At 41.2% G+C, this 27,348-nt stretch overlaps 3 protein-coding genes and 1 pseudogene across 3 annotated transcripts in view; 1 reads left to right on the top strand and 3 right to left on the bottom strand.

The window, feature by feature from the left end:
* The window catches only part of basp1 (brain abundant, membrane attached signal protein 1), a 38,278-nt gene extending 31,460 nt beyond the window's left edge, over window positions 1-6,818 (bottom strand). The window contains exon 1 of the mRNA XM_015005268.2: window positions 6,262-6,818. The gene's annotated coding sequence lies outside the window, so the exon portion shown is untranslated. The remainder of the gene's footprint in view (window positions 1-6,261) is intronic.
* Window positions 6,819-11,358: 4,540 nt separating this feature from the next.
* LOC106919730 (tripartite motif-containing protein 16-like) lies at window positions 11,359-13,472 on the bottom strand (annotated as a pseudogene).
* Window positions 13,473-17,318: 3,846 nt separating this feature from the next.
* LOC148154510 (tripartite motif-containing protein 16-like) lies at window positions 17,319-27,086 on the bottom strand. The gene is made up of 2 exons (XM_088014776.1): window positions 26,834-27,086; window positions 17,319-18,347 (listed from the first exon to the last, which is right to left on the bottom strand). Exons 1-2 carry the CDS (start codon window positions 27,084-27,086, stop codon window positions 17,701-17,703), a joined length of 900 nt encoding a protein of 299 aa, XP_087870902.1. The 3' UTR covers window positions 17,319-17,700.
* Window positions 26,659-27,348, top strand: part of myo10 (myosin X) — a 108,824-nt gene continuing 108,134 nt past the window's right edge. The window contains exon 1 of the mRNA XM_014990273.2: window positions 26,659-27,236. Within this exon, the coding sequence (XP_014845759.2) occupies window positions 27,216-27,236 (21 nt within the window). The 5' untranslated portion in view covers window positions 26,659-27,215. The remainder of the gene's footprint in view (window positions 27,237-27,348) is intronic.

Consider the following 27,348-nt stretch of genomic DNA (forward strand, 5'->3'; position numbering starts at 1 on the left):
CGGCCCGGCTCATCCATCGCGGCGCCACCGGGGCACACATCTGATAATGTCGCTTTCGGTCTGAACTGTAATTTCCTGGAAGACGAGGCGCGATGTGACAGATGGCGCTCAGGGTGAAAGAGGACATGATGCATCGGCGCCGAGGCGTCGCTGGTTCGGAGCGCGGTCCATCCGGCGGCACGTTTACCGAAGATAACGCTCCAGATCGCAGAGCAGGGGGTCGCTGCCGTGTTGAACTGGCAGATTAAATGTCTTAAAATGGAAGCCAGCTCCTTAAATTAACATTCAGTTTAATGCACAGCAGGTTTATCAAACTCATTTTCATTTGGTGCTGAATCTAGATGATGAATTCACTCAGCTGCTGCTGCAGGACGTACTGATAAAACTTCCTGTTAAACTGTAAAAACGTTACAATGTAACTCCACCATCTTTTTACATTGGTGTAATCAGGTTCTACATAAATAAAAGCTGAACTGATTCGACTAAAAATACACAATAATTATCTCAAAGTTTCATTCATGTGTCCCTCTGATGCATCAATGGCCACATAAATAGCTTTAGTGGGCTGGTTTTGGCCCGAGAGCCTCGAGTTGGACGCCGTGGTGAAATGGATCCTTTCTGGTTTTCCAGGTTTTGCTTCTTCATCACTCTGTTTCTCTGCTCTTAGATTTTTTGACACTTGCAGTAAAAGCTGAATAGTTGACAGTAAACCGTGAGCTAATGACAGGAAGCCGCTATGCTTAGCTGATACATGTAACATTAACCAAACTTTACCTCCTCTTACGTCTGCAATAAGATGCATGACTTTCACATTTCGTTAAACGTATTTTGTGATAAACGAAGCCCGTCTGCAGTTTCATTTTCATTTTCTGGGCGTTTTGTTTAAAACGTCCTACAAGCAGAAAATCTGCCTGAATTATTCAAGGATTCGTTTCTACTGGTTAACCATTTTGTTTTTGGGTCAAAGGTCATGATTCTTACCCGAATAGAATCAAGAAGTCCTTTAAATAGAACCTGACCGACAACAGGAAGCAGGCAGAAATAGGCAGCACTTCATGTCTCAATCTAAAGAAACCCAAGAACAGACGAGAAAATTTACTGCCATCCATCAGGCTGGAAGGTGATGAAATCATTCCTGAGGTTTGGGGACTCAGAGGGCCACAGGAGGGGCCAACCTGCCAAAACATCACCACCACACAGCCAAAACCTCAGCTGAACAAAAACCGACATAAACCAAATGTTGGATATCAACAGTCAATCATGGCGGCCGTATGATGGTGGTTAGTGACGTTAAGCTCAGAGAACTTGGGTTTTACAGGAGGAAGATGATCCAAAGTTCACCAGCAGGTCCGTCTCTGAATCTCTCCAAATATAAAGAAGAAATAGTGCCGATGTTGGACTGGTCTAGTCAAAGTCTGGACAGGTTATTCATGCTTAAAAACCCTCTAATATGGCAGAGGGTCAAACTTCCTCCAGGGCTCTGAGAGACTCATAAGTTTCCATTTTCTACCAGTTATTAGTTATGGATTTCTACGTCAGGTTGGTTTAGAAAACTTTTATTTTAATAAATGGACTGATGTGCATTTTGCATTTTTCTCCATTTATCAAAATATGTGAAACTGTAGGAGGGAGAAAACTGACAGAGCTGCGTTTGAAATATTTCTGTTCCTGCATGAGAATCCAAGTCTGAGGATATTTATGGTGCATGAGCCAAAACAATCCTCTGAAGTTGAAAAAGAAAACAAATTTATCTCACTTTAAAAAATATGTTGATTCTTATTGAACTATATAAACCAACTTGAAGGTTTCTGGTATTGTCCCTCCTGTCTAGTCACAGCCTCAGTCATCTTTAACCTCCTCTGCACTCTGACCGTACTTCAGCTGAAACGCCACCAAAATAAACATTAAAAAAAGTTTACAATCTTTTAATACACAGTCATGCTTCCTCAAACAGGAAATTGAAGCCTCACAGTTCCTCATTCCTGCCAGTCCGACACGCAGCGCTGACACTGAAGCCCCATCATGCAGCCTGAAGGCTTATCAGCTTTAAAACACCGAGCTGCTGCAGCCGGCTGCTGCAGCCGACTGCTGCAGCCGACTGCTGCAGCCGCCGACTGCTGCTGCTGCTGCAGCCGCCGACTGCTGCTGCAGCCGCCGACTGCTGCTGCAGCCGCCGACTGCTGCTGCAGCCGCCGACTGCTGCTGCAGCCGCCGACTGCTGCTGCAGCCGCCGACTGCTGCTGCTGCTGCAGCCGCCGACTGCTGCTGCTGCTGCAGCCGCCGACTGCTGCGGCTGCAGCCGCCGACTGCTGCGGCTGCAGCCGCCGACTGCTGCGGCTGCAGCCAACTGCAGCTGATCATCACGAGCTAAATTCAGCCAAAATGTCGATTTCTGCTGCGCTGCTGCTGCAGCGCTGCCCAGAATAAAGTGTGCTCAGTTTCCAAGAAATTCACAAAGGAAGGAAGGAGATGAAGCAAGAATAGTGGAGGTCAAGTTCAGATCTTATCACTTCCCCGACAAAATATAAACTCAGAGCCAACAGGAGGGAAGCAGCTTTTAAAGTGAACAGAGGTGCAGAAAACCAGAGCTGGTTTTCAGCTCTCTGACTTCACTCAGCAGTTATTCGTATTGATTATTGATCAACTTGGATCGACAAACGTATCCAGACTTGTTGCAACAGTTTTCAAAACTTGGCCAACATCTTTATTACTGAAATTTCTCCACATTTCTGTTATTTTCTCACCTGAACTCGGTCAGTTTTAGAAAAGCAACACGGTCACTGGAACACAAAATACTTTGCACTCGCATGACAATAACTGAAATAATTTATGTTGTACCCAACATTTTATTTTTCAGAAGATTTTATTTGTCTGAATAAAGTGTCCATCTGCTCCAGCCACCTGCCCAGAGCCAGAAAGTGATAAATATTTCTAATAAAAACAATAACGCTGCTTTACTTTTGAAAGCTTTTCATTTGCCAGAAACTCAATATTTACATTTCAATTTGCATTTAGACTTGGACTACAATCTCTGTAACCACTGTGGGAAAGACCAGATGATGTCTGGGTCAGTTTAGCAGCTTTGAGTTAAAAAACTTGGTTGAACTTCAAAGCACAGACACACGGCCTCTGAGTGACATCAGGAAGTCAACGGTCAACATCTGGACATGGAAGCTAACGAGGCGCCAGCATCGTAAAACGTTTTGTTCCAACATGGACTGAAAAGCCACGCAGAGAGGAAGAAGCCATGACTCCAAAAGCAAGAGACCATCAATTTGAAGGGCAAAGGAGGAAGTTTACAGTAAAGCACAGCGGCGGCAGCATCATGCAGTTGGTCACGTTTTACGGCGGGAGGAAACGGTGCACTGTACAAAACTAATGGGACTGTGAAGGAAGAACACTAAAAATACTGAGCAACATCTCAAGACAGGAAGTTAAAGATGTTTAAAGGCTGTTCTGTCAAAACAATGCGAGTCAATTTCACATTTTTAAGAAAGGATAAAGCATATATCCTCCATTTCTGGCTAATTGGATATAAATTAGCTGGATTTATTGTTATTCAACAGACCAACGATACTGTATAACTGCAGACTCTTTCATAGAACTCATCTAAAATATTTAAAGTAAAACATCATAGGAAGCTGAAATGCTGCTTCACACTATTGGCTGGCGTTTCAAAAGCAGCCAATCAAAGAGCTGCATTCATTTTGCTTGGCTCCGATTGGCTGAACCCCAAAGACTGTAGATGTTAGCTTCTGCAGCACCAAGTCAGTTTCCTCTGAACATATGAACGAGTATCAAGGCATATTTGGTGTTTGAATGGTTAAAATAGGTAGTAAACAGCATTTTCAGACTTTTTCTCAAGTATTTATGGATTTTTATGGAAGTCGCCACTTCCTGTCCACCTGCAGGGGGATGTGATGCGTCGCCACTTCCTGTCCGCCTGCAGGGGAATGCGATGTGTCGCCACTTCCTGTCCGCCTGCAGGTGGATATGATGCGTCGCCACTTCCTGTCCGCCTGCAGGTGGATATGATGCGTAGCCACTTCCTGTCCGCCTGCAGGTGGATATGATGCGTAGCCACTTCCTGTCCGCCTGCAGGGGGACGTGATGTGTTGCCACTTCCTGTCCGCCTGCAGGGGGATATGATGCGTCGCCACTTCCTGTCCGCCTGCAGGGGGACGTGATGCGTCGCCACTTCCTGTCCGCCTGCAGGTGGATATGATGCGTCACCACTTCCTGTCCGCCTGCAGGTGGATATGATGCGTCGCCACTTCCTGTCCGCCTGCAGGTGGATATGATGCGTCGCCACTTCCTGTCCGCCTGCAGGAACCTGATTGCAGAGCAAACATCGTCTCCGGTGTGTTTGCTTTGGAACTGGAGGTTTTTCTGAACCTGAAGCTTCATCTGTGCTGCTCATTGTTGAGCTCAGCAGGTGCAAACCTCACCCCGAGTTCAGACGCACATCAAACATGATGTAGAGTCAGATATCACCGTTTACATAACACTGTCATCTAGAAACACGCAGGGATTCCAACCCTGAATCAAGTTTTTATTAATAATAAAAAGTAAACATCTCTATTATTTCTGTTGAGTTTTTGTTTAAACTACATGAAATGTTTGAGTTGGTTTATTGGATTTAAAGTTTAAACTGGACCAGAAGGAACGAACGGATGACTTCTGACATGACAAAAGTAATTTAATTAGCTAAACAAAGGTCAAGGGTCACAAACATTAATCATATGATGCTGAAAGTAATTTTAAGGAGTGGTGGAAGAATACAACTAATGACTAAAAATGACAAAGGGAAATACATCAAATAGAAAAATATATTTAAATTTAAAATATTTTTATAAAGTAAAATATTTATTTTATTTTGAGATGTTTATTAAAATGACTGAAAATTAATAAATGTATTTAATATATTTAAAATAACTAGTTATTTTAAATATAACTTTAAAATTACATTTAAATACATTTGAAAAATTTAATAATTGTAATTTTATGTTTTTTGTTAAATAAAAATAAAAAATAAAATGTGTAATTTAAATAAAATAAATGTATGTTTCACAAAATCCAGATTTAATTTGAAAGTTAGCATTTAGAAAACAATCGATGCTCCTTTTTTATTTAATTTTTTTAATCAGATCATGTGTGATTCGGGTTTATTTCTGCTTTTGGCTGCAGGATGAAGCAGCTGATGAGCATTTAGGACTGACGGGCTCCACTCACGCACAACACGCCTCATTCACGCAGATTCTCTGAACATCAGCAGATTCTTCTAAAGAACCGGATCCTTCAAACGGCTCCGAGTCTCACATCAACCAAACATTTCTGTGGAATAAATCAGCACACTGAGCATGAAAGAGAAAACATCCTCCTCTCCATCCTGTTTTATAGGCAAGGTGGCGTCTCTCCCATCCACACCCTGCACACACTGCGCATGCGTGCCGCGGCAAACAAAGGACCAGGCAATTAACGGACGGAGGAAGGCTAATAAAGTTTGACTGTGTGCAGAAATAAGCGGCACGTCGATGCAGCAACAACCGCAGCGCACAGAGACAATGAGATGCATGTGAAGAGGTGGAGGGGATTCAGGTGCACCATCAGCCTCCATCCTCCCCCACCTCCACCTCCTCCTCCTCCATCCTCCCCCTCTCTCTTCCCAGAGCAATAAAAAAAGGAATGTGGCATCAATAATTCATCGGAATCGTGACATAAGGCGGTTAGAGACGCAGAGTGAGAGAAACATGAATCCAAACACCGAGGAAGAGCTTTAATTCTGGGTGGAAATCAAGCAGCACCCGCCCCCCTGGTCTCATCCCAGCAGCCGGAGGAAATGTGATCGGTGGAAACATAAGACAACTTTGATTCAATAAATAAAAATTATAAATGGAGCTTGAACGCAGCGCGTAAAGGCGCATTTTCATCAATAAAAGTGTCAAAAAGCGGCTGAGCTCGAGCGCGTTACTCCAGACCGACACACCCCTTTTCAGAGCGCGTGCACATTTTGGGCATTTTAAACTTTAATTTCTAAATTTCCAAGAACATTTCCAACCATTTTCTTTGACTTTATGTCATAAAACCTTTTGCATCTTTTGTCTGATTGCTTCCGTTCAGCAGCGCGCCGTGCGTCCGCGTCCCGGAGACACATGGAGGGAAAAATGAGACAAAAGGTGGAAAAAATAAACCCCCAGAGCCGTCAGGAGCTTCCTGAGGGGTAAATAACCAGGAGCAGGGCGCGGCATGCGGGGCTCTTACCGTGCGGACTGAAGTTCTGACGCTCCCTCTGCGCTCCTCGCAGTCTCAGTTTGCGGCTCTCCCTGCGCGCTCGGCGGCTTGTGCCTGCTTCACCGTTCGGCTGCAGCTCGGCGGTCCTCCGCCTGCGCGCACACGCATCCCGATCGCACGTGCACGCGCGGACAATGTGCAGAAGCACCATGTAAAAATTCACCGTATGAGGAAGCGGAGTGTGTTTGTCTCTGCGCTCATCGTTTGTGATTCATGCATTTTAACTTCATAACAGTTTCAGTGAAATTATTAAACGAGTTAAATTGACCAAAATGTGAATTAATTTTCACTCCTGCAGCATCTGAATGATTTTTTACCTGTTGAGAGGGAAGGAGTCAAATCTGTTCGTCTGAAAGCAGAAGAAAAAGATTTTTCAGCGTTTTTCTGCTGCAGAGATTTTTTTAGCAGGTGCAAATATTTACTCAGACCCTGAAGAGCTCACTGGTGGGGAATGCACAGTTTGACTGAACTCCGTCCATCTCTGTTTGGCTGTTTTGTTGCACTCGAGCGCCACCTTCAGTTGGCTGCATGGATGTGATTTAGGAACCTGTTGGTCAGCTGGATGCACTTGTTGATGCAACATTTCACCCGCAGCAGATAAAACTGGGACAGAATTGATCTGGAACTGAATCAGAGTGAGTTTAAGAAATAAAACATGTAGAGAAGCTGGAGGACATCAGATTGGAAGAGACGAATCTGGAGGCGTTTAGGCCTGAGGTGGATGAGATGAGCAGCAGGTGTGACCAATCAGGAGGAAACAGAACAGCTGGAGGAAAACCTGAGGAAACTGAAGGGGTGTGACTAATGAACACAAACTGACTGGAAGAACCTAAAAAAAGAATCTAAACCAAACCACAGACAACAGAAGAATTGAGACTTTCAATACAGAGGGAAGAACCGTACGGAAAGCCTTTAATGACGATAATCAATAACCCAAAATAATAAAAGTATCAAGCCTAGTGAGAACCAAATGCAAAAACTCACATTTATCATAAAATCCTCTGTGGAGTTCATCATCAGGTCTGTGGGGTTATTTATTTACAGAGAAATCAAGATAAAGCCCAAATCTTTCACATCCAGATGGAAAGTTAGGGACTCTACCTCTCCCTGGATGTAAGTGTGAACGCAGTCAGGCAGCATTTAAACGTACAAAACCAGAGAGTGATGACTTAAACAATACAAGCCTGTGGAAATCAGCCTTCAGAAAGATGCTTAAAATAAAAATTAGCATGAAAAGGTGCTTAAATGTAAATACAGCAGTTACTGCATAACATTGTCATCATGCCATAGAATTGCCTTTATTTATTGATTATTGGTTTGACTATCATTCTGTGTTGCTATGATGTTTACAACCAGTTTACTTTAGTGCAGACAAACGTGTTAGTTTAGCTTCATTCAGCCGGACATGAGGACGGCTGCAGCCTGCAGGCCTTGATCCATTTATTCCAGACTCTGTTTGGGTTTTGGAAATGTTCCTCCTGATAAGAGGCGTGGACTTCTGGACCAAAAGCGATCGTCGATTGGTCAGTTCCTGACAAACCTCCTAGAATGACTGACAGATTACGTCCACAGACAAAAAATTACAAAAACATAAACGCTTCTTTCCTGCTCTGTATTACCTGCAGTTGGACACTAGGTGGCGGCATTTGCAAAGGTTTAGAGATTTTATTTATTTATTATTTTATTTTATTTTATTTTATTATTATTATTATTATTTTTTTTTACAATTTTGGTCCATCATCTCCGGTGTGTTGACTGTTTGTTTTCAGATGTTAGATTTATCAGTAGCTTTTGTCTCTGGTTGTTTCCAAACGCAGAAAGAGAAACCGGAAGTGGATCCAGGATTTTATAATCTAGGTTCAGAGAGACAGAAACATTTAATCTGCCTCCAGCAGGAATGATGATGGATTTGTGTTCAGTTACTGTTAACTCTGAACCTGCAATTCACCCAAACAAACCATTAAGTTGAGCAGTTTTTCCTTAAAGGAAGAAATGCTGAAAACTAGAAATTAAAATAAGGATTTTTGATTGAAAAAAAGAGAAACATTCTTACATTAACTCATATAAGATTTTTTGTGTCCAGCAGTGATAATCTGTCTCTTAAATAATTACAGACACAAAATTAATTAATAAAAATGTTTGTTTCTAATTTTCACTATTTAAAAATCTGAGTTTAATAACATAAAACAATAAAATTAAAATTAAAATTCAATAACTTTTTAAACACCAGAGTAAATAAGTCACAGAATGATTCTGATTTTGTCACCAACACTAAGAAAATATACAGTAGTAATCTGAGGCACTTAGTTTTATAGTAAAAAACTAAAATCTTTAATTTCATATCTCATAACTGGGAACAAACACTGAGATCTGGAACCAACTGATTTCAGGTCGTGTTGTTCCTGCTCTTGTTTTTCATGTCTTTGGCATTAAATTCATAAATACTTTTTCAAATGGAGCTGACTGAATTCAACAGGAACAAGGAGCAGATATTTAAGTTTCTGTGCTGAACGTAGCAGGAAACGTTTTAACGCAGCTGTGAGGCGTTCAGGTGCTCAGGACAGACAGGAAACTCCAGCATTTAAGACTTAATTATAAAGCACAGATCACCAGGTGAAAAACAGATCAAATGAGCTCAACAGCTTCAATTACTTTTGCTTTTCAGTGTGTGAAAAATGAAGCAGAGTGCTTGATTTAAAGACTATAATGAGGAAATCTGCATTAAACTTTACAGCTGTAATTCCAAAGTGGAGTCAGGATATTAAAATGTTTTTAATGTTTTTATTGGAGCAAAATTTGAAACTTGGATCTAAATTACAGGAACCTGGAAAACCAGGATGAAACCTGGATGATCCATCAGAGCAAAGATTGTTTTCATTCTGCAAAATACAAACTTGTGAACAGAAAATTAAAATGTCTTTTTTTGTTTTTACAAAACAAAGTTTATAAATCTGTGAGATTCTGGAAGAACATTCAGGGATTAGAAAGGAAGATGAATCCTGACTGTCGGATTAATTTATGGAAATGACTTTCTGTTTTGTTTCAGTATTTTAATAATTTTATTTACATCTTAATAAACCAAATATCTGTTTTTATCTCTTTGTTGCCTCAAAGTGATCAGAGTTTCTGCCTGCAATGAAAACGACTCAGAGACTCACTTCAGATTATTTGAATTCATTTCTTTTCTTTTCTTCTGTTTCATTCATTAGACAGTCTTTTCAGAGTTTTTACAGAGAATCTGAGGATTTATGAAGGTTTTCAAGTTAAGAGTCTAATAACAGCAGAACAGAAACAACTTCAGAGAGAAAAATGTTCATTTAAAACACAAAACAAGTGAAACTTTAAGACCATTTTAACGCATCTCTATTTCTTCAATTTATAAATCACTTTGCAGATAAAAGGTTGCTGACTGCATTTGAAGAAGTTTTCAGAAGCTCATGATGATTACAGGAAGCTGGGAATACAGAGCTGAAGCCAGTATTCCCATTATTCCCGGTTAAAAACCTCCTGCCTTAAAGGATTGGGGAGACGATTCAGACAAGAAGCTAACAGGAATCCACTTTAACTCAGATTGTTGCTCCTGTATACATGAGGTGTTTATCTGATCTTCCCCAGTATTACATGAGACACTCTAATCCAGTGGTTCTTAACCTGAGTCGGTCTCAGGGGTTCGGCGGAGCCTCTGCCGCGGAGGTAAAGACACACTAAATAACTTGTGTAAAGTTGTGATGGCGCCCCGCTTCGCCATCACTTGCTGCAGAGGATCACGTTACATTGCTGAGCCAATCAGAGGATCACGTTACATTGCTGAGCCAATCAGAGCAGCAGAGGAGCACTGATAGAAGGAGCTCCGCTCTCAGCATGGATTTGAACTTGTGTCTTTAATTACTTCAGCAAAGCTCACAGTTTTTACCTAATTCTGTAGCTTTCGGCGTACTTCTAAGGGTGCGTTCACACTGCAGCCTGAAGTGACTCAATTCCGATTGTTTTGCCGGGGCCGTTCGCACTGCCAGTAAATGCGACCTGCAGTCTGAACGGGCAAACGACCTGAAAGTGTTCCGCATGCGCACTAGAGGGCGCAATAGCATCAGCGTTCTCAGTGTTCTGTCAAATGCCATAAAAAGAAGAAGTGCTCAGTGTTTGCGGAAGTAAACATGGAGGCTAACGGTGGAGCTTAGCTTACATATTTGAAGTTGTTGTCCAACCGGAGCAGCATATTAACAACTTAATCCTCATATAATCCGTCATGGTTGTTGTTTTTCTTCCCACTTGCGCGTATCAGGAAGCAGAATAGTGAGATTTGTTGAGAATCAGTGACGTTCGGATGAATGCGACCTGAACATTAGGTTGCATTTGAATCGGATACATATCGGATATGGGTCACATTCGAAAAAGAATCCGACCTGTGCTGTTCACACTGCCATGAAAAGATCGGATACAGGTCACATTACGCCAAAAAAATCGGAATTGAGTCACTTCAGGCTGCAGTGTGAACGCAGCCTATCTGCTCCTTTAGTCGCATCTTTTCGGGGTTGCTACTGCCTCTAGTGGCATGGAGGTGGTAACACAACTAATATAATTACATTACTAAATCAGAATACCGCAAAGTCTTTATTATTTATTAATGTTTCACTCTCTTAAGAATGTAGAGCTAATTAAATGATCTAAACAAAACCTTAAAGTGGTTCCAGTTCGTCTCGATGGCCAACCTGTTGAAACTGTGGCAAATTTTAAGTACCTTGGGTCGTTCCTGGACAGGCAGCTCAACTTTGCTGAAAACACTGACTTTATTTTGAAGAACTGATCTCAGAGACTCTACCTTTTAGGAAGACTTGGTGATCATGGGGTGACCCAAATAGAGTCTAGTTGGGTCACCCCTATGTCTTGAATTTGGGGCAAAAAATAATATATTTATCACCACAGAAGGGTTCATTGAATGTGGATATGAAACTGGTGGGTTTGGTACCTCAAAAAAGGTTAAGAACCACTGATCTAATATAAATGTTTCTGCACTTTAGACAACAAAACTCACAAATTATAGCAAAAATTAAAAGAAAACGTTCCACATTTCTCTGTAATCAAGTCTATTTTAATGAAGAAAGTCAAATGAGAGAAAAGTAGACATTTATTTTTCTGATCTGCATCTAAATAATTCAAAAGAAAATACCACCAGTCGTAAGTTGATGATAGACTCATTTTCTACTTTGGATCACAGTAAAGAAAAAACAAGAAAGTTCAGTTAATTTCAATATCAACTGATTTAAACAATAACATTTGTTCTCCAGAACAGAGGAAGAGAAACCAGAACCTCCAAACACATCAATACAAATATTAAACCAACACTACAAGAGCCCAGGGAAGGTTAGATTTTTATGTGGAGAAATATTCCTGTCACATAAGAATGAAAGAAAACAGTGAAAACTTTTATGGTTTCTGGAACTCAGAGAACGACATTTAAATAAAGAAAAATAAAGAAGAACAGAGCAGAGAAGAATAAGGAATCCTGATCAACAATCAAAAGAAATAAAATCTATTTGGGTTTACAGAACTCTGCAGAACTTCCAAGCTTCCCAACCCGAACCCCAGCGTGAAGCGGCCGAGTGAATCTGGTCTGGACTCTGTGGATCAGAGTCATGGATTCAGAGACGCTGTAGAAGGACAGAATACCTGCTTCATGATCCAGGTACACTCTGACTCTGGAGGAAACTGGACCTGAGATGGAGGTCCAGATGCTGTTGTGACCAAATTGAGAACTTGCACAATTTAAAGCCCAAGACTTGTCGTCATATCCAAATGCACTTTCATTCCCATCTCCTGATCTGCTGATGTTCTTGTATGCGACTGCAACATAAACATTGCCGCTCCACTCCACCTCCCAGTAACAACATCCAGTCAGACTCTCTTTACTCAGAACCTGACAGTAATAAGTGAATCTGCCTGGATGACTGGAATAAGACTGAGGTTCACCCATCGCCGTCACCTTCCTGTTCCCCTCTGATAGAACCAGCTGTATGTTTGCTGTGTTTGGATCCAGAGTGATTTCACATGAATATTTTAGGAATTCAGGTCTGGTCTTTGGTTCTGGTTCTGACAGTAGAACATCCACCTCAGTGATTTTCAGTGAGATGTTTGTCCATGAGTCTCTCAGGACGTCCTGTAGTTTCTCTCTGAGCTCTGACACAGCTGCTGTCACGTCCTCAAAGTGTCTCAGAGGACGGATGTTGATGCTGGATGAGTGTGTCGACTCACTGGGTGCTGGCAGTGAGGGGTAGTTGAGGAGAAACTGGTTGTGATCCTCTGTGTGTGAGAGCTGCTCCAGCTCAGCGTCTTTCCTCTTCAGCTCAGTGATCTCCTGCTCCAGCTTCTCCTGAACATCTTTGACTCGACTCACTTCAGTTTCCTGCTGGGATCTGATCTGCTGCTTCACATCAGAGCTTCTTTTCTGGAGGAGACGGATCAGCTCAGTGAAGATCTTCTCACTGTCCTCCACTGTTTTATCAGCAGAGTGATTGATGGCCTCCACCTCCTGTTGAAGCAGCTTCACATCTTTCTCTCTGTCCTGGATTCTCTGCTGGATGTTTCCTCGTCTCTCCTCCAGCTCTCTCTGCCTCTCAGCTCTTTCTACTGCAGCTGACACTGTGTCATGACCTTTATGTTCATCCAGTAAACAAAAAGCACAGATACATTTCTGATCAGTGCGGCAGAACATCTTCATCACCTCATCATGCGTAGAGCAGATGTTCTCCTGGAGGTTCTTGGACGGCTCCACCAGCTTGTGTTTCTTTAAAGGAGCCACTTCATAATGAGCCTGAAGGTGTTTCTCACAGTAAGAGGCCAGACAGACTAAACAGGACTTGATGGCTTTCAGTTTCCTCTCAGTGCAGAAATCACAGGCCACATCTTCAGGTCCAGCAGAGCAGAGATCAGCAGGAGCAGCTTGGAGTCCAGTCTTCTTCAGCTGCTCCACTAAAGCTGCTAACATGGTAGTTTAGCATGGTAGTGGTAGTTTTTCTTCTGCTCACCTTTGTCCCAGAAGCTTTTAATACAGTTCATACAGTAGCTGTGTCCACAGGGAATCGTCACCGGATCCTTCAGTAGATCCAGGCAGATCGAACAGGAGAAAGTTTCTTGGTCCATCTGATTCTGCTCCATTTCTGCTCTCAGCCACAGTGACTGTGTGAGTTTCGTTTCCTGAAAACAGAAACTGGGTTGAGCTCTGATCTACCAATCATGTCTGAGTCCAGGGAGGCTTCAGCCAATCAGCTTTCAGCTTCAGCAGCTGTTGGTCCTCCCAGTTTCAAGATGTGTTTAAGAGCAGGAAGAAGAGGGAGGAATATCAGGCTCAAGGAAAATCTGGAAGAGGATAAACCGAATGAATGGTGTAAGAACAGACTCCGGTTGTTCCTGTTTTAATTAGTGATGTAACAGCAGCAGCAGTAAGCAGTGAAGAAAAAGCAACAGTGTTAGAGCTGATATTTTACAAAATACATACAGAAAACAATAAATGAAAGTTTAACCTTTTTACTCTGAATCTGATGATTCCTTATCTAAGTATCAAAGAGGATTTAGGAAGTGGAGGAATTATGAACCCTGGACTTTGTTTACACCATTGGTTTAAAACAAAAGAAGCTCAGGTTAATGGAGTGTATAACAACTGTTTGTCTAGATGTGGCAAAGGTCTATGACATGATGCAGAGAGAAACATTAATAATCAACTACAGAAAATGGGCATCGATGGCAGAACTTACAAATGGTCTGAAAAGTTTTTAGTTGGTTGCTTGATACAAGTAAGAGTGGAAAATACTTTTATTGCAAAATATATATAAAAAAGCGGCACACCAGCCTTTCAGAACATTAATGGGTAGGTCACATGTTGATATCATGTATATTTTTAAGCCATATTTCAATCTGTTTTCTCATCAATATGCGGGTATTTGAGCAATGCACATTCCTACGACAGGGCATACAAACCTCTGCATAACACCTGCATACAGCCTGGTGTGTGTCTCTGTACTGACAGACGGCCTCGGAAAATGAGACAACAGAAAATGAATCGGCGTCTCTTTTCCACTTATCAACTGCAGTTAGTGGGAGCTTAGACCAGCAACCAGCCCACTGGGAAATGTCCCAGTGCTCCCCGTCAAGTCATCAGAGGAGCAGCTGATTTAGTAAACTACTCTAGAAACAAAGTCAACAAGTTGCACAGATTAGCTACTACATTGCATTTGTGTCTCCATTAAAACAGGGAGGAGTCCTTAGTGCTAATACAGCGACTGCAGCAGTTTGTGTGGATCTTTGAAAGGAGGAATCTGTGCAAATCAAATCCTCACAACTGGCTGAATTTTAAAGATATTTAGCAGATATTTAGTATTTTTCAAAGATCACACTTCTTTTTCCAGATCTGGGGGTTTAGTCTTCTAAAGCATGTTTATTTTCATCCTGTTATATTTGGCCTGACTGGAAAACATGGAAATCTGCAGCACCTTGTTGCTCTTTTTGTTCCTGTTACAGGTGTGTCAGAGCTGTGTTTCTGTTTTCAGGTCTTCAGAGGAGGAAATGAGGAGATCTGTGGTCAGACAGGAGCTGAACACAGATTTAAAGCAGAAGCCTGAAGGAGGGATATCAGGGTTTTACAGCCTGCAGAATAAGGAACAGAACTGGAAATAAACAGTCTTGTAACAACCATAATTGTGTAGTGTCTCTTTAAGAGAGCACGAGTTATTGCTAGTGATGTCATAAGTATGCGCCACTGCTTCCCTGTTGAGCGAAACGTGCTGCAGACAGATGCATGGACTGAGACAGATCTACTTTATCTCCCCAACTCCAGAAACGTTGCAGGTTGTTTCTAAGGCAGCGGCTTGTTAAGGTTTGTGAAGTTTATTAAAGGAGAATCTTCTGACCGAGTCTGCCTCCTCATTTCCACCACTGAACATCACAGTCTCCTCATCTAAGACCAAGAGTTAAATATTTACTGAGTTTATTCTCTGAAGTTATGGAACATGGAATAAAACCTGTAACTTCACAGGAATCAAATATCTTGTATTACTTTAAATATCTTAAATATAAATCATAAACTAGTGTAAACTAGTGTAGTGGCGATTGTTTTCCACACCAAACATCCAATAATACTCCCACCAAGCCACTACTGAGGCACTGGGGTCACGTTTATCTACGCAGGCAAAACAAAATTCAATGTCCAAACTTGTAAATTGTTCTGGATTTATAATTTATATGGTTTATTTTCCCATTTCAGCAAAACAATTACAGAGATCAAACTTCCCTTTGTTCTCATGCTGCCTCTCTTGCTCTGGTAAAACCATCGGCTCCAAACCCAAATGCCTGCTGGTCCTTCACCAGGACCTGCACTTATAGAAAGTGGACCAACCCACATCACTTCCTCTTTACTTAGAAAATAAATAAGGAAATAAAACAAAAAATAAATAAAATCAACAATTATTAACCTACAAATAAACTCCATAAATAATAAAAAAAATATAAATTTAAGAATAAACTAACAAAATTCAAATGGGTAAAGAAATAAAGAACAAATAGCTCCAACACCAAGTATTATAGACCATTCATATAGTGATTCTTGAGAATAGGGACAAAACAGGTCCTATGGATAAAGCATGAAATTTGAATAAAATATACACAAAATATATTTTTTTCAAATATCTAACTAAACTAACCTGGGTCATGTGAGCACAACAATGTATATTTTTCTTTTTTTTTGCTGAATATTTTTTTATTTTAAACATTGTAGTCGGTGGATGATGCCTGTAAAAGCCCTTGTCCAGGAGCAGAACTCAACACATTCTTATAGTTTAAAACAATTAAAGAAATACTAAAATTATATATTATGACAATTAAGTATAAGTAGTCATATAAATAATTATAAAAGTATCGATAAATTGAATTAAAAATAATTTTTAGATATTTTCCAACTCCGTTGAAATTTGTCCTTAGTTTTTGTCAACGCCGTCAGAAATGAAAAGAATGTAAAAAAATCAGGCATTATTGGGGGGCACCAAAACTTCTGAGGACCCCATGACGTTGTCTTTTCTCTTCCTTTGCTAGGAGGGCTAGTTAGCTCCGGTTAGCTTAAGTTATTCTTTAGTTTTTTCTTCTGTTTCATTCCTAAGTTGTTTGTCACAACCATGATGTGTCAACTCCATAACTGACAATTTACAAAACTCTGATGAAATTTTGCGAAATAAAAGCTTAATTTTGGTAACACTGTAAAGATTTCATGGACCTGACGAGCTACAATATGGCCTCCTTCAGAATAACATCATATAAATTGAGGTCGTTTGGCATTTCGTCAACTCCGTCAGATGTCAACTCCGTCAGAGTTTTTCTGACCCTTTCAGTGAAATTGTTGTCAAATCTCACTTAATTGTGCAACTAATTCATTTTAATGCATTTTACATGAATTGCATTACTTCACATGTACCAAGTTTTTCATTTTACTCACTAGTTTGTCACCACCTTCAGTTCTGTGTCAACTCCGTCATGCACTGTCACCTCCATCAGATGGACTTTTTCTTGTTTTTTGTTTTAAATAATATTTATTTTATTTCTTGAGAAGCATTTGTCTGTAAATTGAGTAAAAATATCACTAATGGGGTATTTTAAAAATCATTTTAGATTTATTTTTGTCAGATGGTGATGACAAAGTTTTGGGTCAGGTCGATTAAAAATGTAATTTTTTTTAAAAAATTCGCAACTGGGAGCCTGTACCTTAGCATCTTCATATTTTCTAAACATTATTTGTCATATTTGCATACATAAGGTTGAGAAATAAAAAAAAAATGGGAAAATTAAAACCCATTTTGTCCCTATTCTCAAGAATCACTGATAAAATAACTCACTGACTCGATGTATGTTTGCATTGACAGATTAACTGATCAGTTTAATAGAATCTTAAATGAACATAATATTTCTGCAGCAGAAATCAGATTATTCTCTATGAAGGAGAAGCCAAACACCAGAACTCACAATTTATAATTAAGAGAAAAATGTCCACATTTCTCTGTAATCAGTTTTTTTATTGAAGAAAGTCGGAGACAGAACAGCAGACATTTATTTTCCAGCTTTTTCTTTGGATCTTAAAGAAAACAGAAGCTCAGTTGAATCTGAACTGATTTAAACAACATCTGTTCTCCAACAGAGGAAGAGAAAAACCAGAACATTCAAATTCATCAATGCAAATATTAAAGCAAAACTATTAGTGAGCAGAAAAGTTTAGATTTTCATGCGGAGAAACATGTATGTGCTATAAAGAATGAAATAAAAACATCAGCAGTGAAATCCTTTATGGTTCCTGGAACTCAGAGAACCACATTTAAGCCAGAAAATTAAAGAAGAACATCGGAATAATGAATCCTGATCAACAATCAGAGAGAAAATCTATTTGGGTTTACAGAACTCTGCAGAACTTCCAAGCTTACTAACCCGAACCCCAACATGTAGCGGCCGAGTGAATCTGGTCTGGACTCTGTGGATCAGAGTCATGGATTCAGAGACGCTGTAGAAGGACAGAAGACCTGCTCTGTGGTCCAGGTAAACTCCGACTCTGGAGGAACGAGGAGCTGAGATGGAGGTCCAGATGTTGTTGTGACCAAATTCACATCTATTTGAAGAATAATATAAAGCCCAAGACTTGTTATTATATCCAAATGCACTTTCATTCCCATCTCCTGATCTGCTGATGTTCTTATATGCAACTGCAACATAAACTCTCCCGCTCCGCTCCACCTCCCAGTAACAACGTCCAGTCAGACTCTCTCTACTGAGGATCTGACAGTAACCAGTGAATCTGTCTGGATGACTAGAGTAGGACTGATGTTTATCCATCCTTCTCACTTTTCTCTTCCTCTCTGATAGAACCAGCCATGTGTTTGCTGTGTTTATATCCAATTTGATTTGACATGAATATTTTAAGAAATCATCTCTGGTCTTTGGTTCTGGTCCTGACAGTAGAACATCCACCTCAGTGATTTTCAGTGAGATGTTTGTCACTGCTCTCCCTATGCATTGCTTATGGCAGGCCCCAACTAGAAAATTCCGCAGAAATTTTAAGGGGCATGCCAAAGTGTGCCCGTCGGTTTTTAATCAAGCGTTCTAATGCAAAAAATTAGCATTAATGCTAAAGAAAGCTTCAATGTAGTCAATAACCTGTGGTGAGTCAGAAACATGTTGACTAAACTGCACCTGTACCATTCAGTATGTTGAAATTAATGCATAAGCCAAAATGCTAATATTAGCGTGAAGACTAATATTCATGTAGGATGTTAGGATGTGCACTGCCTTGCTGCGCAAGGCAGTGCACTAGTGGGGGCAGTAAAATGCTAAAGTTTGTGCTAATGTTGTGCACAATCTTGTGCTAATGTTAATGAACTGCCTTGCTGCGCAAGGCAGTTCACTATCCTGAGGAAAAAAAATGCGAAAAAAGCTTAATATTATTGCAACGCCTACGGCGTTGCACTAGCATGAGAGGAGTGCAGCAACTCTTTGAAGCAGTTAGTTTTTCTGATCAAAGCGGCTTACTGTTCAGCATCCATAAGAGCAATCCGAAAACTTTTTGAAGCATATAAGAGGGCAATTTCTTGTCTCCGATGGAACCACGATTTAAATCTGTAGTTCTCTCTGCACTAACCTGAGAGAAAAACATAATAAAGGCCTGAGAGGAATATTCAGGCTTTTATTTTGAAATTTTCAGTAAGCTTCATTTTAAATGGCCACACTAATCCCATGTCTAACAGTGGTTGGGTTAAACCAGTTCATATATAATGCCCAGAACATTCTGCCCTGTCTGTAGTTATAACATTCTGCTCACCTTCTTTCTGTAATAAGTCAGAGTTCCACCATTATGTACTTCTTAACTGCCAGCTCAGCCCTCCTTTGTAATGATTGAGGGTTCCACCATGTTGACCTTCCGACCTTCTGCTCAGGCCTCTGTAGTAAAGTGTTCCATCGTGTTTAGAACTACAAAGATGGTGTTTTTGTAGTCCTAAGGAGCAGTTTGGCTTTTGTCTGTGTTCTGTTGCTATAGTGATCAAGCCTCCCCCTGTGTTTCTCCAGACAGGGGGAGAAACAATTCTATCTGTTTGAGCCAGCCAGTTTCACTCCAAAAAGCTGTTCGAACAACTCCTTTCCATTCGGGAACCGTGATACGTATTCGAAAACCGTTTGAAGCGTATGAGAGGGCTATTTGTCGTCTCATTTAGTACCGCGATTCATATCTGTAGCTCATTCACAGTAATTGCAGTGATGAGAGAAAAATGGTGTGCGCTGAGCTCAGAACTTTTTGCAGAAATGTATGTAAAAAGAGCAATTACATGATGTAAAAATTGTCAAGGCTTTTATTTTGAAAAATTTCAATAAGCTTCATTTGAAATTGCCACACTAATTTCATGTGTAATAGTGATCAGGTTAAATCAGTTATATAATGCTCAAAGCACAAGTTGTTTATAATACCAGCCAACTCCTCCTCTGTAATAATTGAGTGTTCCGCCATGTTGTAGTTCTGACATGCTGGTCAGGCCTCTATTTTAACTGAGTCTTGGCCATAGATAGAACTACAGTTATGGCAGTTATGGCTGCTGGTTTGTAGTCCAAACCAGCAGCCTTTCTCTGGATTCTGTTGCTCTAGCGATTGGCCCTCAGCCAACTGCTGTGTGTGTGAGACAGAAAGCTGGGGAAGGATTTCAATCTTTAAGACAACCATGAAATGCTAATGTTAATGAACTGCCTTGCTGCGCAAGGCAGTTCACTATCCTGAGAAAAAAAACATAAAAAAAAGATTTTCATTTTTGCATCGCCTACGGCGATGCACTTTTGTCAGTGCAATTTTCAGAGTTTTATTTTGAAACTTTCAGTAAACTTAATTTTCATAACCACACTAATCCAATGTGTAACAGTGGTTTGGTTAATCCACCTGTATAATGCCCAAAACAGGAAGTAGTTCTAACTGCCAGCTCAGGCCTCCTCTGTAATAATTGAGTGTTCCGCCATGTTGTAGTTCTGACCTTCTGCTCTGCCCTCTGCATTAAAGTGTTCCGCCATATTTAGAACTACAGAGTCTTTGTAGTCCAAACCCCAGCAGTTCTCCCTCTCTGCATTCTGTTGCTATAGTGATGAAAGTGCCCTGTGTGTGTCAGACTTATCTATCTTTATGAGACACCCAGTCAGTTTTAATGGAAAAAGCAGTCCGAACGACTGCTTCCCGTTCGGGTTCCGTAAGTCCGATCCAAAAACCGTTTGAAGCATATGAGAGGGCTATTTCTCATCTCATCTATTACCGCGATTCATATCTGTAGCTCAATCACAGTAATTGCAGTGATGAGAGAAAAATGGTGTGCGCTGAGCTCAGAGATTTTTCAGAAATGTATGTAAAACACTGGAGAGGAGCGTCAGTTATCCTGTCCCAAAACTTTGCTCTGAAGCACCTGGACCGAAAACCATAAGCCCTAGGGAAATTTTGAAAACATTTTACCGGAGCAGGCATTCGTATCAATGTCATGACCGACTTTCATACCAATAGAGCAATTTTTGCACCCATGAGAGCGATTTCAAAATTATTTTGGGGTCAAAATTCCACTCTTTTTCTCACTCTAAAAAGCGGCAGTTGGTTTCAGTTACACTCTAAGGTTTCGGCAGTTGGAAATTTCGCTCGTTTTTCGCTTTTTACGTCGCCGTCGTAACTCCGATCCCCAATAAAAGTAATAGCTCCAATGCCGGGATCGAGACACACGTTTTGATACCACTTTTGTGGGTGGGCACGCAGCGGTACGAGCCGCATTAACGGTAATGGAAGAAGTTGTTATAATAATAATAATATCCAGGCGTTCTATTGGGTGTAGAACAATAGGTGCCTGCCATGCAATGCATGGAGGCAGTGACTGACCTGCTTCGCAGGTCAGTCACTGCTCTCCTTATGCATTGCTAATGGCATGCCCCAATTAAAGAGACATTCTATTAGGTGAAGAACAATAGGTGCCTGCCATGCAATGCATGGAGGCAGTGACTGACCTGCTTCGCAGGTCAGTCACTGCTCTCCTTATGCATTGCTAATGGCATGCCCCAACTAGAAAATTCCTGCAGAAATTTTAAGGGGCCTGCCAACTGCACCTATCACTTTAAACCCAGCTTTTCAAGTTTGCCGTGAAAAATAGATGTATGCATATCTGACATGCTTACCCCACCACTACAACACAGTAACTGTAAATATTGTATTATGACAATATGAGTTACCATTGAAAAGCAGGGTAAAAACCCCAAGTCAGTGAAATTCAACCCGAGACCGACGACTATAAGCTTCGCACGTGTTGTTCTCACTCATGGTTCCAAAATAAAAATAAAAAACATGAATAAAGTTGGTAATTGTTAATTTCTAAAAAAAAGATCAATTTTCATACTAAGGATTCTAATTAACATTCAAAAATTCAGATCAGTAATAATTTTATGTAAGCAAAACATGAATAGTCACAGGAAATATGTATTCTTCCCACAATGCATTGTGAGATCTGATTCAGCGCTGTGACTACTCCTCTGTCTAGGACCCGTTGCTATGGTAATTAATGATCTGCACCTGGGCTGGCTCTCTCCCTGGTTTCTATACTTGTGAGACACCCAGCGTCGGTCTCCAGGACCCTGACAAAAAACCATAAGCCCTAGGAAAATTTTGAAAACATTTTACAGGAGCAGGCATGTGTATCTATGTCATGACCAACTTTGAGATCAATAGGCCTCTATTTGTGCCTGTGAGGGGGAGTTAAACAGAGTTTTGGAGTCAGACCTCCACTGTCCTGTGTGTGTGTTTCAGAGAGAAATCTTAGTGATGCTGCGAGTTCCTCAGACTCACGTTTTTTCGTTTTTCTCAATTTATGTCGTCATTTTTACACAGAATCCCAATAAAAGTAATAGCTCCAATGTCGGGATCGAGCCGCACGTTTTGATACCACTTTTGTGGGGTTTCTCGCAGCGGTACGAGCCGCATTAACGGTAATGGAAGAAGATGTTATAATAATAATAAACAGACATTCTATTGGGTGTAGAACAATAGGTGCCTGCCATGCAATGCATGGAGGCAGTGACTGACCTGCTTCGCAGGTCAGTCACTGCTCTCCCTATGCATTGCTTATGGCAGGCCCCAATAAAGAGACATTCTATTAGGTGAAGAACAATAGGTGCCTGCCATGCAATGCATGGAGGCAGTGACTGACCTGCTTCGCAGGTCAGTCACTGCTCTCCTTATGCATTGCTAATGGCATGCCCCAATAAAAGAATAAATGTATAAATAAAAGAATAAATATATAAATAAAAGAATAAATGTATAAATAAAAGAATAATATATAAATAAAAGAATAAATGTATAAATAAAAGAATAAATGTATAAATAAAACAATAAACATATAAATAAAAGAAAAAATATATAAATAAAGGAACAAATAAAAGCATAAATATTTAGTTTTTCCTTATGAGTTTCCATCAAGTAGTAATGTATATATTCTCTTGTTCATTTCCCCTAAACATGCGTTTTGTCAATAAAAAGTAGATATTTTGCTTTGTCTTTTTTTGCTTCTTTCTGCTTGGTCTTTTCCGGTTTGCTGTTTTTCCGTTTGCTGTATTTCTGCTGCAGCGATATGTTAATGAGGAGAGTCCAGCTCCTCTGCTATTGGCCAATAGAGCCTTGGAACCGACGTCACTGCGTCAGACGCTGTTGGCCGTTCAGCTCGCCCGGTGCCATCTTTACAGGCCACAGACTAAAACAAACTTTATCCCGGTGGTTTTAATGTGTCACCAACTGCAGTGACGTTAGTTGTGAGTTGGATATTATAAATGTCTGCCGCGAAAGCAGCGTTTAGCTCAAGGTTGATCCGATTTATGAAGCTAATTTCGGCCAGCAGTTCTCCAGCTCCCTCCAGCTCGGAGGTTCACTTGGGGCTGTCAACAAATGTTAGTAAATGCCTTAGGACCAACTGACACAAAAAAGTGGTAGTTCATGCTTTTACAAGAAACAGACTACCCTCTTTTAGAATGTCAAGTCATATTCAATATTTTAAATAATTGTAATATAAAAATAATCTAATATTTTTTTCAGTAGCTTCCATATTGTGTGCCACGTTGACTAGAAATCAGTGTGTAACCAATCCGACGCCCAGAGGCTAAAACCAGCGGGTCCTCTTCTTGTCAAAATATTCATACATATATATATATATATATATATATATATATATATATATATATATAAATTCCCTTCTCACCCTCCGCGGGTGGTCTCTCTTTCATCCTCTACCAGAGGCCTGGGAGCTTGAGGTTCTCCTCCAGTATCTTGGCTGTGCCTAGAACTGCACATTTCTGGACTGAGATGTCTGATGTTGTTCCTGGGATCTGTTTGAGCCACTGCTCCAGTTTGGGGGTGACTGCCCCGAGGGCCCCGATGACCATATATATATATATATATATATATATATATATATATATATAAATTCCCTTCTCACCCTCCGCGGGTGGTCTGTCTTTCATCCTCTACCAGAGGCCTGGGAGCTTGAGGTTCTCCTCCAGTATCTTGGCTGTGCCTAGAACTGCACATTTCTGGACTGAGATGTCTGATGTTGTTCCTGGGATCTGTTTGAGCCACTGCTCCAGTTTGGGGGTGACTGCCCCGAGGGCCCCGAGGACCACAGGCACCACTGTGGTCTTCACCTTCCAGCCCTTCTCCAGTTCCTCTCTGAGGCCCTGGTATTTCTCCAGTTTCTCATGCTCCTTTTTCCTGATGTTGTGGTCACTTGGTATTGCTACCTCCACCACAACGGCTTTCCTCTGTTCTTTATCCACCACCACAATGTCCGGTTGGTTCTCCATTACCATCTTGTCTGTCTGGATCTGGAAGTCCCACAGGATCTTAGCTCGGTCATTCCCCACCACCTTTGGGGGTGTCCCCCATTTTGACCTCGGGGCTTCCAGTCCATATTCTGCACCGATGTTCCTGTACACTGTGCCCGCTACTTGGTTATGTCGTTCCATGTACGCTTTCCCTGCCAGCATCTTGCACCCTGCTGTTATGTGCTGGACTGTCTCAGAGGCCTCCTTGCACAACCTACACCTTGGGTCTTGTCTGGTGTGGTAGATCTGAGCCTCTATTGCTCTGGTGTTTAGGGCCTGTTCCTGGGCGGCCAGGATGAGGGTCTCTGTGCTGTCCTTGAGTCCAGCTTTCTCCAGCCATTGGTAGGATTTCCTGATATCAGCCACTTCAGTTATTTTTCAGTTGTACGTCCCATGTAGGGGCTTGTCTTCCCATGATGGTTCCTCCAGCACCTCGTCCTCTGTTCCCCATTGTCTGAGACATTCGCTGAGCACATCGTCCATTGAGGCTTTGTCCTTGATGTATTTATGGATCTTGGATGTTTCATCCTGGACAGTGGCTCTCACACTCACTAGTCCTCTGCCTCCTTCCTTACGGCTTGTGTACAGTCTCAGGGTGCTGGATTTGGGGTGGAACCCTCCATGCATGGTTAGTAGCTTCCGAGTCTTAACGTCCGTGGCCTTTATCTCTTCCATTGGCCAGCTAATTATTCCAGCAGGGTATCTGATTACTGGTAAGGCATAGCTGTTTATTGCACGGATCTTGTTCTTGCCATTGAGCTGGCTTCTCAGGACTTGCCTTATTCGTTGGAGGTATTTAGCTGTGGCTCCTTTCCTTGTGACCTCATCGAGGTTGCCATTTGCTTGTGGTACTCCCAGGTACTTGTAGCTGTGCTCTATGTCTGCTATCGTTCCCTCTGGGAGTGAGACCCCTTCTGTGCGGACGACCTTCCCTCTCTTTGTAACCATCCGGCCACACTTCTCTAGTCCGAATGACATCCCAATGTCAGTGCTGTAGATCCTGGTGGTGTGGATCAGTGAGTCGATGTCTGATTGTGGCCCCATTCTTGAGTCGGTATCCGTAGCCAGTCTTGTTGATGATTTGGCTAAGGGGGTTCAGGCCTATGCAGAACAGCAGTGGGGACAGAGCATCTCCTTGGTATATGCCACATTTGATGGACACTTGTGCAAGTGGTTTGCAGTTGGCTTCAAGGGTGGTTTTCCACAGCCCCATCGAGTTTGCAATGAAGGCTCTTAGAGTCCTGTTGATGTTGTACATCTCTAAGCATTCAATGATCCAGGTATGTGGCATTGAGTCATAGGCTTTCTTGTAATCAATCCAATCGGTGCACAGGTTGGTGTGTCGGGTTTTGCAGTCTCGGGCAACTGTGTGGTCTATATATATATATATATATATATATATATATATACATATACTTTTGTCGTAGTACCCCTTGACATTTTTAAAGAGGGTTGTCACATTGGCTAAACCGAGAGTCAAACAGTCACTGGGACTGATTACTTTATATTCCATTGAGGGACAGAAACTAAAACATTACATACACCTTTCTGAACAGGCGAGGGCGCACTTTCTCCGTCTATAGTCAGACATTGAAGCGACCACTCCTCCCTCCCTGGTACCCATCCGGGCCTGGGCCGGCCCTCCCCACAGCTCCGCGCCTGGCCCCCATAGCAGAGGTGGCTGGATTAACCAAAGATTGAACTCTTTAGTGCTACTACAAAATGTTTTTATACAAGTAAAAGTAACCATCCAAGAAATAAATCAGGAAAGAGTAAAGAAGTTAAACATTTAATGAAATATTTCTGCTGGTATTTGCTGTTTGCACCTTTTTATTGTCACTTATAGTTTGTTGTTTTTAATGCTCAAATACATTTTATTAAATTAACCTACTCAGCTACTCATTCTTTGGACTGGATTATTTTAATTTTGAGGCATTTTAAGTTGTAGTTTTACTGTACAGTATGATGTTCTTAATTCTGTCAGTTTTTATTTTTGTGTGAATTTACCCACTGTTGGACAATAAAGAATATTTCTATTCTATTTAATATATTGAAATATTGATCATTTAATAATAATATCACTTTAACCCAAAGTCTGTCTGGGGATTTTCAGAAAAATATCTTTGTTTTTTATTTAGACAAGTTACAACTCAGTAGAGCAACTGAAACTTTACTCAAGTAAATGTAGTGATACGTTGTAATAATATTACCCAAGTAGAAGTAAAATGTACAGTGTAGTAAAACCTAAAATAATATTTTTCCAAAATGATTAAAGTAAATGGAACCAGTTATTACCACCACAGGTTGTTCTGTGGTGGTAATAACTGTAAACCTCTGAATTAGTTTTTGTTTTAAAACATATGATTATGACTATTAGTTATAGAAATACTTTTATTAATCCTAACTGAACTAAACAGGACATGTTTAATCTGATTTAAAGTCAGGCAGTTAGAAACAGATTTTTTTATATGGTTTGTGTAAATATTTGGTGATCGGCTCTGATTATATGACAAACTGACTTGCCATCCATCGTCTTCCATTCTGAATGCTGGATGTTTAAAGTGTCTCCTGGTCCACATGGTGACAGCAGGAGGAGTCAGTGAGACATGAGGAAGAGGAGCAGGAGGAGGAAGAGCAGGAGGAGGAGCTTCACTGTCCGGCGGGTCGGACTGAGGGAGTCCCGGACTGAAGCGTCCAAAGTTTCCGCGGCCAGCCGCTTCTTCTCCTCTCTGCTCCAAACAAACGGACCTCGGCCGGATCCAGACGCGCAGCCGCGGCGCGCCGTGAGCAGGACGCTGAGTGTGAGCAGACGGACTTTGACTGTTCCCACCGGATGAAAACTCCTGAAACAAAGAGTGAATGTGCTGCTGAAGCTCCAGGGACTGACGGACGGAGGGAAGGAGCATCCCGCAGCGGCTGGCAGGAATGAAGAGGATGCGCTGAAACTCTCACAAACTTTTGGTTCGTTTTAACTTGGAATGAGTTGGATCGGCGTCCACACAGGGAATCCTCTAGGATTACAATAAAGAGGAGCGATGGATAACTTCTTCACAGAGGTAAGAAAAGCTGCAGCTGCTGCAGCAGATCAGGAAACTCCTGCAGCAGCTGATTGGTTCTCATAGTTTCATGCAAATCTGATGAGATTTTAGATTTCTGAATTTGTTTCCT

This window comes from Poecilia mexicana, unplaced genomic scaffold, assembly GCF_051168715.1.
Source record: "Poecilia mexicana isolate PSO_F unplaced genomic scaffold, ASM5116871v1 scaffold_17, whole genome shotgun sequence".
Lineage (NCBI taxonomy): Eukaryota > Metazoa > Chordata > Actinopteri > Cyprinodontiformes > Poeciliidae > Poecilia > Poecilia mexicana.

Coding starts and splice junctions, on each gene's coding strand:
- LOC148154510 (XM_088014776.1), bottom strand. CDS start 27,086: ATGCTCCTTCCCTCCGTCCGTCAGTCCCTGGAGCTTCAGCAGCACATT. Junction 18,348..26,833: donor TCAGTCCGACCCGCCGGACA/GTGAAGCTCCTC, acceptor GGAATTTTCTAG/TTGGGGCCTGCCATAAGCAA.